Source organism: Prunus mume, linkage group LG2 (assembly GCF_029339155.1).
Source record: "Prunus mume cultivar Tortuosa linkage group LG2, ASM2933915v1, whole genome shotgun sequence".
NCBI lineage: Eukaryota > Viridiplantae > Streptophyta > Magnoliopsida > Rosales > Rosaceae > Prunus > Prunus mume.
Window position 1 is genome coordinate 43,397,861 of NC_142699.1, and position 17,531 is coordinate 43,415,391.

At 36.1% G+C, this 17,531-nt stretch overlaps 1 protein-coding gene across 1 annotated transcript; it reads right to left on the reverse strand.

Annotated features, from left to right (window-relative positions):
- Positions 1-4,498: 4,498 nt before the first annotated feature.
- Positions 4,499-12,902, reverse strand: LOC103322477 (Ubiquitin-like superfamily protein). Its single transcript, XM_008224396.2, has 10 exons — positions 12,765-12,902; positions 11,546-11,679; positions 9,351-9,403; positions 9,164-9,245; positions 8,329-8,394; positions 8,173-8,240; positions 7,037-7,276; positions 6,419-6,938; positions 5,818-6,093; positions 4,499-5,026 (listed from the first exon to the last, which is right to left on the reverse strand). Exons 2-10 carry the CDS (start codon positions 11,643-11,645, stop codon positions 4,812-4,814), a joined length of 1,620 nt encoding a protein of 539 aa, XP_008222618.2. The 5' UTR covers positions 11,646-11,679; positions 12,765-12,902; the 3' UTR covers positions 4,499-4,811.
- Positions 12,903-17,531: the final 4,629 nt, after the last annotated feature.

The following is a 17,531-nucleotide window of genomic DNA, read 5'->3' on the forward strand; positions in this document are numbered from 1 at the left end:
GATAATATTGTGCTACAAGGAGCCGATCCGAGATGTGACAATTTGGTATCAAAGCCACTGGCTGTGGTACGAGTGTGCCGACGAGGACTTCGGGCCCTTAAGGGGATGGATTGTAACATCCCACATTGACTAACGAGAGGGTGTGATGTGCCTTACATGCGCATACCCACCTCCATCTAGTACGAGACCTTTTGGGAGCTCACCGGCTGAGCCATGGGAACCCGGTTAAGCGAGTTGGGGCTAAAGCAATCCCAAGATGGGTGACCCACTGGGAAGTTGCTCGTGAGTTCCCAGAAACAAAACCGTGATGGCCCGGGGGGCTCAAAGCAGATAATAATGTGTTACGGCGGAGCCGATCCTGGGATGTGACAATTTGGTATCAAAGCCACTTTGCCTTGTGGTGCGAGTGTGCCGACGAAGACTTCGGGCCCTTAAGGGGGATGGATTGTAACATCCCACATTGACCAACGGAGAGGGTGTGATGTGCCTTACATGCGCATGCCCACCTCCATCTAGCACGAGACCTTTGGGAGCTCACCGTGAGCCATGGGAGCCCGGGTTGCGAGTTGGGCTATAGCAATCCTGTGATGGATGACCCACCGGGAAGTTGCTCATGAGTTCCCAGAAACAAAACCGTGAGGGCAGGGGGGCCCAAAGCGGCCAATATCGTGATACGGCGGAGCCAATCCCGGGATATGACATAGTATGAGTAGTTACCTCAAGGATATTCTCAAGAGATTGGTCCGTTGTCATTGTAGAGTTAGAGGGGATCTTCATCTCGTCGTTTTGTATGGTCTGTAGGCGTGGGACTAGGATCAAAAACATCTTCGCAGGGTCAGCGAGTCAGCGATGGATTGGTGGATGGGCAATTGATCACTTTTCTGAATAGAGCAATCTCGTGCTCCAGACTCGGCACAATCGATCGTTTCTTGGCTGAAAGCAATTTCATGCCCCAAACCTTGGGGTGATCGATCGTCAAAGTAGGGCGATCGATCATCAAAGGCAGACGATTGATCGCCTGCACAGAGGCGAATTACTTCGCTTTTCCAAGTTGCTCCACCGCTCTTCACTTCTTATCTTCCCCTGAAGTGTAGAATTGGATGTTGGGTCATGGTCTCAGATTTCAAAAAGGTCACATTCAAAGTGACATAGGTACGTCGGGTATGAGGGTGATAACAGCGATAGCCTTTCTGATGAGTGGCATAACCCACAAAAACACAACGAATGGCACAAGGATCAAGTTTGGTACTTTGATTTTTGTGGAGATGTACGAAGGCCACACATCCAAAGATTCGGGGTGTGAGTACCAAAACAGAGGGCAAGGGCCCATGTTGCGCAAGCACTTGTAAAGGAGTTTTAAAGTTCAATACATCAAAAGGTATGTAGTTAATTAGATGAATTGCGGTGACAATAGCATCATCCCAGTGATGGTGAGGAACATGAGCGCCAATTAGTTTGCAATCTTTTTATGATGACTTGGAGGCAACACGAGATAATTAAGACATGGAGCCCGAACCAACTCAACAAAACATATATAACCGAGTGATAAAAAAAGAGGTACTGTTAGGAATACCATGATGTATACCACCTCTTTGATAGAGGTACGTAAGTGCACCAACACAAGTAGGTCTCAACTCTCTAATAGAGGCAGTTTGCAATGTGGTATTCCTTCCAACTATTAAATAATTAAATAAATAAGTTTTACTATTAAATAATTAAATATTACTTTTTGATATAACCCAATAAATAAAACAAGTGCCAACTTTGCTATGTGGTTAGCAAAAATGCTCCCATATAAATAACCATATATCATATAATTGTACCAATATAATAGTTATCTATCTTCCATCTCCATTCTTCACTGATATCATCAAATCCCTATAGTTTTTCTAAGTTCTCATATATTATTATTATTAGGAGCTCTATAGTCACTATAAATAAATAAAAATGGCAACAGTCACCATTATTTGGTGACTATTGCCACTTTTTTTGTAGTGAGTCCCACACTGGCTTAACCCAGACATAGTCCTCTCTTTAGAACTCCAAACTATGTCGAAGGGAGCAAACTCCTTGTATACGTGGGCCAAAATACGGCGATAACATCATTTCACGACACAAAGATGGAAAGTTTTGAAACAAGTTCAAGCAAGCTATCACTGATGACCAAATTATGTTATCATGAGTTGCATTATTCACTTTATGTTGTACATAATACTGAGTCATTAAACCACTTACATATGTTTGCAAGAAACATATATGTAGAAGTCTTGATCATTTTTCTACCATGCGATAATTAGCAATAGACTTTTATCTGATTGGATCGCACTTTGCACTAGAGGTGTATAAATAATGGTATACGAAACCGTACCTCTAGCACTTATATACTTGAAAATTTGTCTTTTTGACTCTTTGTTTTGTTTTTTTGTTTTTTGTTTTATCAAATAGGAACTTCATTAGATAAACTTCAACGGTACAATCAAAAATATCAACAAGACATCTAAAATACCAATTCCAAGAGAACAACAAACTAATATGCTAAAAGCAAAATGAATGCGGATAAAAGATTAACTCTTTGACTCTTTGTTGAGTGAACTAAAAAGATTGTCTCTTTGATTCTTTCAGCTATAAGAGAAATTGCCTCTCTTTTTGTTTCTTTTTCTTCTTCTTTTTTCCCGAAAAGAAATTGTCTCCTTAATTGTTCCAATATGAAAATACCTGTAGGATGACTGAAATGCCTAGAGAATGGTGAATAGGCCAATTTGAGTTTATAATCAAATAAATAAAAATAAACTTCAATCAATCCTGAAATGTGCTGAGCATAAAATAAAAGAACATGCAGAGAATTATTTTACGTGGTAAAACCCCACCTCTGGGGAAAATCCACGGGACTCCTCAATCCAACACAAATTCACTATAGAACGATGATTTCAATAATTACTCACACACTTATCCTAGACACATTCTAGATAATGTTTACCGACTTCTTCGTAACTCAACTTCTGTCACGGGATGATCTTTGATACTCCTTATGTTGAACGCAATACTGGTCACGATTGCTTCAAGCTCGCCGGAGTTCTTCCAACTCTTCTTATGTTGAATCCGATACTGGTCATGATCGATTCAAGCTCACCGGAGAAAAACCGCCACAACGATCTTGATGCCCTCAACCGTATGAGTCACCGACATACATATGAATGCAATATGAATGATGAATGAATTCAATAAATCACCAAGCAACAAAAGCCCTTGATGACTTATCGAGAGAAATAAGTGCAGCAGCTTTTCCAAAAACTAGATTCAATATACTCTACAAAAAGATGCGTTGAAAAGCTGCGCGTGAAAAGGAACAACAATCCTTTTTATTCAAAGGCGGTTTCTCTACATGGAGAGAAACCCCACGTCATTACAATTTCAATGCAACTAAGACTTCTAACCCAATGCAATATGAACACCCAATAAACCTATTCCACTATGACTATTTGTTGTGAATCAATATGGGCACAAGATGAAAAACCGTCAAAAACCATGAGACCACTACTAAATAATTCATCAACTTATGCAAGGATTGTTATTCAAGATAACAATCTTTATCAAAGAGACCAAATAGGTATCAATAAAATATTTTAACTTAAATCAAAATAGAGTCCAACTAGAAAAGTAATCTCAAGAGATAAAATCTAATCCTATTAAAAATAAGATTAACATAAAAATACTTGAGTGAAAAAAACTCCAACTAGGAATCCTATAATGAATGCATGATTATGTCATGATTTACCTGAAATCAGTTTCTCATATCGGTCAAGTCATGCCTCGGATGTATGGGGTTGAATGAGTTGTGCTAAAACGTCTAGTTACAATTCTTCACACACTAATTTTCAACCTATGCTAGAATCTAGGAAATGACAATATAAATTTCATACTAACACAATATCTTACTCCAAATATTTGAATACCCTCCCAATTGGTTTAGTAAGTAACAAATCAGTTGTTTGCATTATGACAAAGCAATTCTTGGCATCACTGTGTCAAAGTAAGAACATACTAATCGCTAAAGCACTTCTTGGCATTACCATGTCAAGGTAAGAACATATAAATTGCTACCGACGATTAGCAGAGAGAATTTGTTTGAATTAATAATTAAAGGATAATTTAAGAATAATGGAAGGTGAAAAGGTAGGATTGTATTTTTTCAAATTTACATAGAAGGTGAGAAAATAGGACAGGGGTAGAAATAGCAACACTCTTTCTAAACTCTAGTTTTACAAGTTTATTTTTGGCTCATAATTATAAAGATAAGCATAGTATGTACTATGTACAGTACACCATTTATGAATGAAATTTTTGTATATAAAAGCCTTGAACAACTTTTTCAATGCCAATCACTATTATAAATATCATACTACGGGATATTAATCACGTTCCTAAAGGTCAGATTAACGAAGTCTACAAGGATATCCAGGTATGGAGGTCCAACAAAACCCAAATTCGAGTGCCCGGATAAAGTCAATGGAACTGTGAGCCGTAACGTTAAGAAAAAGTACTGATTTACAAACATGAAACTCGAATTGTAAGTTCAAACTATTTCATGGGATTTTTCATTCCTACAACTCTTCCTATATAAATAGTAACAACTCAACGTTAGGAAAAAAAACAACTCACCATAACAGACTCGATAACTTATATTTATTATCTACAATTCTCTATTTTCAAGCGAACTCGAATATATGGTAAGAAGCAGAAAGCAAGACAAGTGAGCAGCGGCTAAGGACAGAGTAGAGTCTAAAATCTCAGCATGATTTATCATGAATATCTTATTTGCCATCATCATTGCCACCACCATACTGAGTAGAATTACCATTCCAGAAGGCATTTCTATCGCTGAACCGTTCATCATCTTCATCATGTTTCAATGTGTGAATGTTACTTCCAAAACCAGATGCTGGTGGTTGCCTGTTTTTTTTCCCTTCATTTCTACTACTTGTAGAAATGCTTTCAGTGGAATTGTTTTGACGTGCAGAATTTGGGCCTGTCGGGAATGGCAAACTGTCAGTATAAGCTATTGAGTAATGCCACAACAATGTTCCAGAAGAAAATACTTACAAAAGAAAATTCTATAGCGAGAATCAAGGAAAAAAATGTATAATATTTAACACTAATGGGAAAAATCAAATTTGGAAACCTCTGCAACATCAATTGAAAAGCTCCTCCATCCTCCATTTATAGTTTATTTTCTCTTCTCGTTAACTCTGGAAAGAAAGAGCATAACAAAGGCTCATGGCTCATCTCCCTATGCAAGTGGGTGTGTGCTTACTGTGCTGAACATTTTGGTACTACAAACAGAGAATTCATACACTTCGTACATTAAAATGACACCATCTTACTATATAAACTAACTAAACTAAACCCAATTTCCCAACCGAATAAGAACGAAGCCATTTGAACCCCAGGTAACTAGCAATCAGTAAAACATAAAAGCACAATTGTCATGTAAAAAAGATAACTATAAGATGTTATACATAATTGGTTCATAGAAGGAGAACACAGACTAATGACCTTGCCCCTTAAGGCTTTTATGCCCTGCCTCTACATTCTATTAGCAAATATCAAGCTTAATGATGGAGCCTTCCACATTCAAGATGCAAACTATATTAACAATTGCGAGAGTTTCTTTTGTAATTTTTTTGTGTGGCTCAAATGCACCCAAATTTCTGCATACTCAAAAATCATTAGATAAAAAGATTTCCCAAGACTGAATGAGAGACCTGGCACAAATATAAAAGAGAAATTTTGGCATCAGAGCAGAGAGCAGAAACTCACTATATTCCCACATGCCATTTTGGGATTGCTGTCCCGAACTTGATGAGTTTGCACCACCACCAAAATAAGAGAGAGGATTGAAGTAAGATAGAAATCCTTTCACATACGAAAAATATCCCCCATTACTTCCATTTGAGGAACTACCAGTATTTCTGGAGTCTATTTGGTCTGAGAATGCAGATCTCCCGCGCTGATAACTAGTCCCTTGCTGATGTGGAACAACTATCAATGCTTGTCTATCAAACAGGCCCAAATCTGATAACGATTCATTTAATTCTGCATAAAATAATAACATATTATGAATGGCTCATACTAAGACATAGTAATCTTCTATCAACTTCAAATTACACTAAAATATTCATATTAAGTTGTCGTTTCTTATGTTTTGGCTGGGAATGGCTATAAAAATGTCATTACGTATTTCTGAACACAAAGGCAAAGGAAAAACACAATGAATACCAAAGAATTGGATAAATCTATATAGTGTTGACTAGAGTTGCTGCAACTGTTAATGGGAATTTAAAACAAAAGACCCTAAATCATAAAAAATGAGAGAGAGAGAGAGAGAGAGAGAGAGAGAGCTATCTCCAGCATTTCTTACCTTGATTAGAGAATACCTTGCGAGGATAAGGGATGGCTAGATCATAAGTGCCAATACCACTTCCTTGGTTTTCATCAACATAGTCTTTGACCATTCTCACAGTACTTGTCACAGAAAACTTCTGTTTCAGGCTGACACCATTGGGCAATCGGATATTCAAGTGAACATCACTAGATTTGCTGACCTCCGTACACTTCTCAAATGCATCAACCTTCTTATCATCCTTAACTTCACCCTTTTCAACTTGCAGAGCTTCATTTTTTTCACTACTATATGCTTGTGAAGCTTCTCCTGAGACACCTGAATGATTAAGAGTGGTCTTTTCGGGGCCACTATAACCAACTTCAGCAATGGAAGAAACATTATCAGCTCCAGAATAGTTCAGGTCCTCCATATCAATATCCTGTACTCCTTGGGCAGATTTCATGGGAGAGCTGGACTGTTCATCCCCGACGCATTCTAACCCATTAGCATCAAATGATTTCGAAGATGTCTTGTATCCTAAATCGTTATTTTTCTCCTATTTATGCCAAAGAATAACAGGATCATCATGTACTTATGAAGTTTGCAGATACTAAAAAACTTAATGGGGCTGTAAATGTAGGTTATAATATGTACCTCAACTCTGCAATCACGACCTTTATTTTTCTTCACTGTGTCAGAGACAGCATCTATAGCGTCTGGTGATTGATCATTTGTGTCTATTGAAGGCGATGGAACAGCTGCACTTGAGGAACGTCCTTGATTAGTACTTGAGGAACTTCCTTCATCAGTTGAGACAGTATTAGGAACCCCAGAAGTAGATGGTTCAGAGTTATTTGAAGCAAGAGCTGCACTCAACACAGTTGCAGTTGTTTCCTACAGTTGATTATCAGATAATATTGGTTATTCTTTCTGTTAAAAACAAATTAAGAAAATCAATGGTCACATAAGCTCTCAGCATGCAGGTGAGGGAGTTCTGGAGCATAAAGCTGAGATCAAGAGTGCGTGCACGGTATTTTCTCAAATCAAATGGAAAAATCCCTACAGTTACCCAGCTTATGTGCATTCATCAAGCATTAACAATGATTCCAAAAGGGAAGTAATGTTGATGTTGCAAATGCTTAATGGATAAAAGACGCTATGAGGTAGCAGCAGTCAGAACAATCTCGGGATTCCCATGGATACAACACACAGGTATTTTCTTTCTGTGGGATTAGATGGAATGGAGCTGTTGTTATAAAAATACTTAACACCCTTTTTCACGTCCCCATGCCCCCGCATATAACCTAAAATAAAAGCTGACAGTAGTCATAGGGTGAAGCACCTAAGCTGGCCCCACAGATCTTGGATTCAAGTCTTTCAGCATACCAATTTCATAAAATTTTGACATGTAAACGTAATAGTAACCAGTTCAAGCTGGTTTTTTTCCGGTTTCATATTGTGGAATGTGCAACCTGAGCCAAGCTAATCAATTTGTTCAAAGAACAGGCTGACTTAACCAGTTCAAAGAGTGAAAACTTGGCCAAACCGGATTGACCTGGTAGGGTCAGTCGGTTCCACTTGGTATTTTGCCCATCCCTGAGTTGGGAATGGTCTAACACAATGACTCCAATCTTGGTTTTGAAGATGGCCAGCTGGAAATCTCATAACATAAATAAAACACAAACTCAAAACCACATGACAAATATCAACTCATCATGCATCAATGTGTATTTGAATTGGTATGGTACTAAAATATGATGATTGATAAAAAGAAAACAGCAAAAACATACCTGGATATGAATACCCAACCACGCCTTCTCTAAACTGGATGCCAGAACTTCAGCACTGACAAAGCCCTCTGAAAGACGAACCAAATTCTTAAAACATGCTTACGTGTATGTGTTGCTCTATATACTTTTTCTTAAACAAATTCTTAAAAAGCATACCATTTTGCCAAATTTGTACACCATTGTATCCAATAGCTGTAATACAAGGTATAGATTTCTGTGGGTCTGTAACCTGCTGATGTAAGGATAGAATCTTTTGACTTTCTAATAATGTAAAAAGCTTAAAATAAGCCATAAACAAAACATGTAATTTAGAAAATTGTAGTGGCATCAATAGATATGTGAAAAATATAGAACAGCTTCAACAGTCCCTAAATTAGGGACAACAAATAGAAAAGAAAAATAATTAACAAATAACCACAGAATTTAAATTTACCTACTTCAAAACTACAACTTATGAAAGCTGCGACTTCAGGTTGGAATTAATCTAATGTCCAATGCTTTTCCTCATTCCTGGTTTTTGGCAGGAAGGAAAATTTTCTGGGTTTGTAAAATCAGATGGACAACTACCGAGGAAAAGCCATTTGCAAAAACGAAGGTGGTAAACTCAGTACTAAATGGATCTTATTATCAGAATGGAGAACATTAAGTTGTTCATTCAGATCTCTAAATGAGGTACTGAGAGACCATGGCCCCATTTGGCCATTGTCTGTTTCCAAAGCTTGGGACATTGGAATTAAGTAAAGATGCACAGAGTAGAAATAAAAGTTACTTAATCATCCAAAAAAGAGAAAGACAGCTTTAATCATTACCAAATATTTCTTTTAGATTTTGATATTTTGACAACATAACCTGCTAAAGATGTACTTCACCACTAGTTGATTCAGATTATCATGTGGCATTTTCTCATGAACATTTAGAACAACTGCAATAGCTCAGGAGGCCAACTTCTGAAGGAATTTATGTATTTAATCATCTTTCAATTTAAGGATACATATTGCAGAAAAATTTGCAGCATCAGTGCTTTCTTCAGGGATATGCAATAAAATACAGTACTTTGCTACCGAGTCCGCTACCTGAATGAAAAACATGAACATAAGAATGAGAGACAGAGCAGAGCTATAAGAATTAAACAAATTTATAAGGAAACACAAAACCAAGAGCAAAGGAACAAAACTTACATTTACATCAGTCCATGTAGAATTTTCCAAGCGACTAGACTCATCATTTTTACCTGAAAAACCGAAAAACAAACAAATGTTACATACAATAAAGATTCTAACAAAGACATTATTACAAATCTTTACACAATATAAAACACCAATTGAGAAAATAAAGGAAAGTAACATGGGCAAGTTTTTTTCATTTTTAAAAAATGGCGTGGCTATTGAGTACATCAAAATTGTAATTCACATAATCATAGAAGGCTTTTTACATATTTACAAAATACAACATAAGCAAAATTACTAATACTACATCTAAAAGTGAGAATGACGGGAGAGCATTAGGTGAACAAAAGTATCTGTATGAAAATGATGCCATTGTAACAAATAATTTGGTCCTTTACTTGTTAAACTGCCTTGTTTTAACGTTTAAAAATAAGTTAATACAACTAATTAAAACAATGGAATTTTGAGAAATAAATTTTCTCAATATCTTCCTTTTCTCTCTCCCTCCCCTTAACAATTTTTTCGCCTTTCTTTCTTTTGATAGAAACAGAACAAATCTATTAAAATTCAATAGAAACAGTATGAACAAAGCAAATCAGTGGTCCCCACCTAGAGAAGTCACAATCTATACAATGGTAATGAAATACACAAATCCTTAAATAAAGCAAAAACTGAATAGAAAACCAAGTTGCACATCAAGAACAGAAAACACCCGAAGAACCTAAGAAACTGCCGCTTCCACCCACCAAAAATAAAACTGCTGCTTCCCTCTCCACATTCAACAAGAAGGGGTGATCAAACCAAAATAATTAAAAATAATTGATTTTAGTTTTCATTATGTATCATTCCATATACATTTCTTCCACCCTCTCCCTCCACCCTTCTTCATCCTTGTCCTCTCCCCCAATATATTTTCCTCTAACTCAGACAAAAACAAAACAAAAAAAAAAAAAAAGTAAAAACAAAAAATGAAATGATTATCAAACATGCCCTTAATTAACTTCTATAAATAAATAAAAATTTATTGCTTAAAAATGAAGCATTTACCTGATTAATTAAAAGAATCATTTCCAAAATAAAATCTCAATATTTAAGACTTTTACATGGAAAACAAATTTTTTTTTTTTTTTTTTACATAATATTATTTTTTTTTACATTTTATTATAAGTATAAACAGATACTACAGAGGACAAAATGCCCACTGAAAGCCAAATCTAAAAGCTAGCTAACCTTCAAATAATAAATTTGTGTCACAATAATAGAGCTTAGTACCTAAACAGCAGCCCAAACCCAAACAAAGTGTAACACTCAATGAATTAGGTTAATCGCCTATCCCTATGTTTTTGTCTTGATAATATGTCCTTCAACAAACCTTCAAATTCTGACTTTTCATTCCAATAAAATAGAAAAAGGGTACTTCATGAAACTCTGAGGAAGTGTATAAGGATTAACAAGCTTAGAACTTTATCAGACAAAACCTCAACCCCTCTCACCTATGGTTGTCTAAAATTCTTTTTCTTCCCAACCATACTACCCAAAATACAGCTATCCCATCATACTTCCATAAAAGTTAACCATTGAAAAATAACGCATCGATAAAGCACATAATGTTTCCACTAGTGTCAATATATTGCACAAAATTTGCTCCTCCCCCAAAACTTATCATACTGTATATTCAATGACTTCTCCTAGCTGGAAAAATGGGTTTTTTTTATTCCCGTTTATTCAAATGATTTCATCATACTTCAATTTTTGCAATGTATGTGCTAATGTTATGTAACTTAGAAATTTTAATGATTCACATAATCAAAGCCTCCTAAACAATATATTGTGTCCATCAATTATACTCACACATGAAAAAGAGCCAAACCAACAAATCACAGGCTAATTTTAGCATGAATAATCAATCATTCAATCCAGTTTAACCATTTGAATACCATGTTGCACAAAAATCAACTAGAGTATTAGAGTATGCATTAGATAGCGTATTATTAATGTTAATCAACTAAAATACACCAGTGTCCCCTTCCTCCCATAGAAATAGCAAAAGCCTCTTGGAACTCTTAAACTAATTCAATAAACCACCACCACATTTTCCACAAGTAAATACAAAAATCAAACAAACAAAAGAAAAAATAATCTTCCAACTAATGTATGCTGATTGAAACTTTCAGATACAAAATAAAACCAAATGAGGAATTATTAACCTGAAATATACACGACAAAGAGTTTCCTCTGCTTCTTTGCTTCAGTGATTGCTTCAGGTATGGAACCCTTATACGTTAGAGAGGTGAGAGATGGTTCCATGGGTTCAGATCAAATGCCAAAGTTTCAATAAGACCTGTAGATTCCAAAGACTTTTTAATTTTCATATGAAAGAGAAACATAAACTACACTGAAATATGCATAGATCTAAAAGAGATGGTTAAAGCACACATTTAAGAATTACTTTCAAAGGATAGTCCAAGAACATGTAGCACTCTACTCAAAAGTACCATAGAATGAAAAATCAGATCGAAAAAGAGAAAACCTATCTAAAAGGCCTCTTACGAAACTATATTTAAAACCTAAAAATCTATTGAGTTTCAAATGTCTGGCTAGCGATGATCAATGCTACAAAATAGCAAATCTCAAAATTGACTATGGAAAAATATGACTGAAAACTAGGTCATACCAACAAATAAACAAATTCTGCTAGTGTGAAAAAGTATCAATTCTTTAATTCCACGCTCATGCTGCAATCATATTACAATCACTACCCAGATATGCCCTCTTGAATATATACTTCTAAGGCAAAATAAAGCTAACCGCAATTCACTCGTAAGCTCGAATGGCAAGTGCAAACCTCCAAAGAATTCAACATCCATAATTTCACATAATTCAGTAGAAACGAAGGATTTAACCCATTCTTAATGCATTTAGAGCGGATGACAGGGAAAAGTTCTCACTTAGTAACTTTCCTTCAGAAAAACCTCATTGAATGAAACTATAACATAATGCAGATAAACATTCAGTTACATGACCGCATAATTCCGGTAAACACAAACACACACCTAGACCGTGGCCAAAGTTTCAGTCAACTATTTTTTCAAATTTTTGCAACTAAATTATCAATTCAATAATCATAGTAATCAAAAAATCACGTACAAAAGAACCCAATTTATACCCAATTCGCAAAATTAGGATTGGGGAAAATTACTCTCAGATGCTACTCAAATTTTCCCGTGAGATCAATTATGCGTGCAAACTTTCTGCAACTTGAGCTCACCAATTATTTAATCAAGTTGCCAACCAATAATTTCGAAATGAAAACACAAATTCAATTATTCCTTTTTACAGACAACCAATTGAAATTTCTATTGAATACAATAAATATTTTCTCGGAAACCAAACAATGAAGAGGGGAAGATGAGCGAAGCTTTGTACCTTAGCGAGAATTAGCGTTGAGAGACGATTACAATTAGAATACATTTGAAGAGTCTGCAGACGACTTAAATTCGTATTTTTTTTATTTTACCAAAAAAATCGTCTTCTTTTTTCTCGAGTAAAATTCTTTTGTTTTCCTTTTATGGTCACATCACACACACACAACTAGCTACCTTTTTTTATTTTTTTATAAATGTTTTTTTACATGCTTGAATATTCTTTTATTAAAAAAGAAGCATTTATTTTTTTTTTTTTTAAAGCAAGCCACATGACATCTGCCAACTACTCTTCCAACACTTTGGACGTTTATTTTAACTTTTCTTAATTTAGAAGATTTGGATTTATTACTTTATCCCTTATTAACTAAGTTGCTAAATTTTATAATTTTATTTAGTTTCACCAAATTCTACCTCTACTTTTTATATGGAGATTTTTCAATAAGTATTTCTGTTAAGGATTGATTATATACTTTTAATTTTGGCCGTTGGATTGCATTCATTAAATATGTTGGTAGAATCCAACGGCCGAGATTAGAAGTATATAACCAACTCTTAACTTAAATACTTATTGGAGAATATCTCCTTTATATATATATATATATATATATATATATATATATATATGAGTGTTGTTATTTCCACCCCTATCGTATTTTCTCACTCATTTTATTTTCAAAATTTTAAAAACAAATTTACCCTTTTATAAAATGACTTCTAAGGACTTGGAGCATCCGCCAATAAGCTCCCTTAACCACTTTTATAGACAAATTTTAAGGAATAATTGGAAAAAAAAAATAAGGGGTCTTTATTAATATACCCAAAATAGTGGTGAAATTATAAATAAAAAAAACACATGTAATGCACTTTAGAAACATACCCAAAACCCTTCTGTTTTTTTTTTCTTTTTTTTTTAAAGACCTTTCCTATAAATGACGTGACTGACATTGAAAGAAGCCCAACACAAAAAAATCAAAAAACACCCAAACCAAGCCCAACCCAATTTTATAAATAAATTTAAAAAACCCAAACAATTCATTACAAAGAAAACGCCTAGAAAACTGTAGCCGCTTTATTTTTATTTTTTTTCAAAGAACGCCACCACACCTACTGTAATAAGGGTAAAAACGCCTTTAATTTTTCGACCCTTGTCCGCACTTAGACTCCTCCTAAGTCAGCATTCTCTTCACCTCCAAACCTGTGAGGCTTCAGAGTACACGCAGCGGAACAAGTGACTACCAACACACACTAGTGAGACTTGCCTCACGCAGGAAACTCTCGCACACACAGATACGGGAAAGTTCCCAACCTTCTATTCACAATAGCAAAGGATTACAAGTTTTCACTTTCAGTTGGATTACCACATCACTTGGTTCTCAACAACACACATTCACAAGGTATTTATAAGCCTACACTATGTAGATGACACCCCCATCTACTTAGGAAACCTTGCCAATCGTTAGATTAGCCACCTAGCCACGTTTTTCTCACTCAAAAACCTGTCTAGTAACCACAAGACGCCACCTTGCAGTCCACTCATGTCATGGGCAGATTTTCCTCCTTAAAAATCTCCCCACTCCTTGGAACATGCTGCCACTATCAACCGCTCACTAATGCTCCAAGATAAGCCCACAATCCGAATTTCAAGCATGTAGCAACTCCTAGCCACGTCCAACCACCCATGGACTACTCAAAACCGTTTTGCCCACGTCCTAGACCCACTCCAGCACGTCTCTAGCCAAACCGCCACGTTCACCATGTCCAAAGACAATGCTCGCTTGTGTTATGATCCCGCAAGCCAATCGCTTGCACAACTCGCCAAAGACCGCGCGCACCATCTGCCTGCACGAATCGCCAGACCATGCGCACTAACCGCCAACCAAACAGCCCACGCACCAACCCACACAACTACCCACGACGCTGCCCACGATCTGTCGACATGCGCTGCCTTTGCTTGCTGCTACGCGCAAGTCCGTCGTGCGCTACGTTGCCTTGTTGCCTTGCTCGCTACGCATGTCTCCCTTGCGCGTTGCGCTGCATTGCTGCCATGTCTTGGCTGCTAACTCCAGCCCAAGACACATGTCTTCTAACCTTGTCTTGCTTCACATGTGCGCCTCCCATGCACCCTTGGCTTGCCTTGGCATGGTGCAAAACACCAAAACCATGTCATGGCCTATGCCAACTTGTAAGGGTCTTACACCTACCACTAACAACCACCTACAAAATCATGAAAAATAAAGAGAAGCAACCATTCAACACAAAAAGCTGGAGAATTTCAAACAGAAAATGGTTCAAATATAAGACATTTAAAAACCACACATTTACTATGACATTGATTAATTGTTGTATGTTACTGCTAGTTTACTATCACGTTGATTAATGACTGTAATAATGTTCTAGTCTATGGTATTAACATTGCTATTTACTGTCATGTTTATTAATGATTGTAATGTTCTGATATAGGGTAATAACACTGCTAGTTTATTGTCACGTTGTCTATAATATTCCAGTCCAGTGTATTAACACTACTATTTACTGTCATTTTGATTTGTGGCAGTAATGTTCCAGTCTAGTGTATTAACACTACTATTTACTGTCACGTTAATTAATGGATGTAATGTTCCAGTCTTACCTAGTTTACTGTCACGTTGATTAATGGTTGTAATGTTCTAGTATAGGGTAATAACACTGCTAGTTTACTGTCACGTGTCACGTTGGTTAATGGTTGTAATGTTCCAGCCTAGGGTAATAACACTGCTAGTTTACTGTCACATTGATTAATAGCTTTCATGTTGCTATTTCTAATGCATGTTTACCAAAGAAAGGATGAAGAAAGAACAAAACAAACCAACATCTAAAAAGAAAACAAATGATCTAAGTATAAGAAAGATTCCATAACTAGAATTCGAAGGAAAAAAATTTGAAAATCGGAGCTCGAAGATGAAGAGTAGAGCTAGGAGCATATGACTGAGGTTCGTAACAATCTGAAGGAAAAAAAATATGAATAGAAGCACGATTTTAGAACAAGAAATCGAAAGTGAAATATTGAAAATTGTAGATCAGAGATGAAGAATATAGTTGTACCCAAGACTAAGCTTCAATGAAAGCTCCTCTTGCTCCAACATCGAGAAAGGAGAAAATGAATCTGATTTGGTTTTTTGGCAATTTAATATTAATATCAAAATCTACAGTTGACATATCAGATTTTTTTTCCTCTCAAATCCATAATACAAGGGCAATATAGGTTTTTTTGGGAGTGTTTATAATTTTTAAAGGCTTAATTATGTACATGCCCCCTGTGCTTTCAAACTTATCTCAGATTACCACATGTGTTTGCAAACGTCTCAAAGTAGCCCCCTAACGTTTAAATAACCGTCTCAAGTTACCCGCTCCGTCAGTTTTTTGACGTTCTGCTACGTTGGGCTCCACTTCGTTTTAACCTTTAACCTCTTCGAATAAGGATTTCTCAGTTTCTAACAAATGGGGAAATTGGGTTTAGGGTTCATTGGAGAGGAGGGTTGTCAAAATCTGAGGGTTCCTTCGATTTTGGGAGAATTTGGAGAAGAAATTAGGGGTTTATAAAACTCTGAGGTGGAGTTTGAAATTAGGAGATTGTGGAGTAGAAGATTTGGGTTGATGGAAACAGGAGAGAAGCAAGGAGAAGGAAGGCATGGCCAATGGTGTCATTGTGGGAAGTTAGCACAGATGCAGACTTCTTGGACCAGTTCAAACCCAGGGCGAAGATTTCTAGTCTGCCCAAAGTCAAAGGTAAGCATGTTTAAGATCAAATTTTCAGTCATTGTTTTGGGCATCACAAATTGATAGAGTTATTATTGATGAAATTGTCAATGATTGATGAAATTTTCAGTCATTTTACCACCCAAATTTTCAGTCATTGTTCTTGGTTGATACAGGGAAGTGGAGAAAAAGGATGTAGGTTTTTTCAGTGGTTTGATGCAGAAATGTGTGAGCGTTCAAAGTCTTTGATACCTGGTTTGCTGAGGAAGATTGATAGGGTGGAGAAGGAAAATGCAAAGATTCGAGCAAAGCCAAAAATATTGTGGGCTGCTATGTTGGTTTCCTGGTTGGTGGTGTTTGCCATGAATATGAATTAGGCACTTTGGCAGTAGTTCAGTGGGCACTGTAATTTGAGAACAAATGTTAATGTAATGTAAGGCACTTTGGCAGTAGTTAAGCACTTTGGCAGTACTTTAATAGGCAAATTTAATTTGAGAACAAATGCTAATCTAATGTAAGGCACTTTGGCAGTGTAATGTAATGTAATGCTAGTTAAGTTTGTTCATTGTAATTTGTTTAGGGGTTACAAATGGTGACATGAATGGTAACTTGTTTAGAGGTTACAAATGGTGACATGAATGTAATGCTAGTTAGTTAAGTAATGTAATGCTAGTTAAGTTTGATCTGTGATATGAATGGTAAATTGTTTAGAGGTTACAAATGAGATTAGACAAATCAATGTGTGATATTCAGTTTGATCTGTGATATGAATGGTAAATTGAATGGTAATTTCTTGATGAATCTAGAAGAAGAGAACCAAAATTCAGTTTTCCCTAAAAAAGCAGGACCTGCCTTCTTTGCCAAAGTTTATGGTGGATATGTAGCCTTTGTTAACATACCAAAGTTTACTGGAATCTGGAAAGCAAGAGGCAAAGCCCAAAACTAGTAAAAGCACCTGTCATTATAAGCACAAACCAAAACAGAACAAGTTCCAAAACATAACACAAACCAAAACAGAACAGGTTCCAAAAAT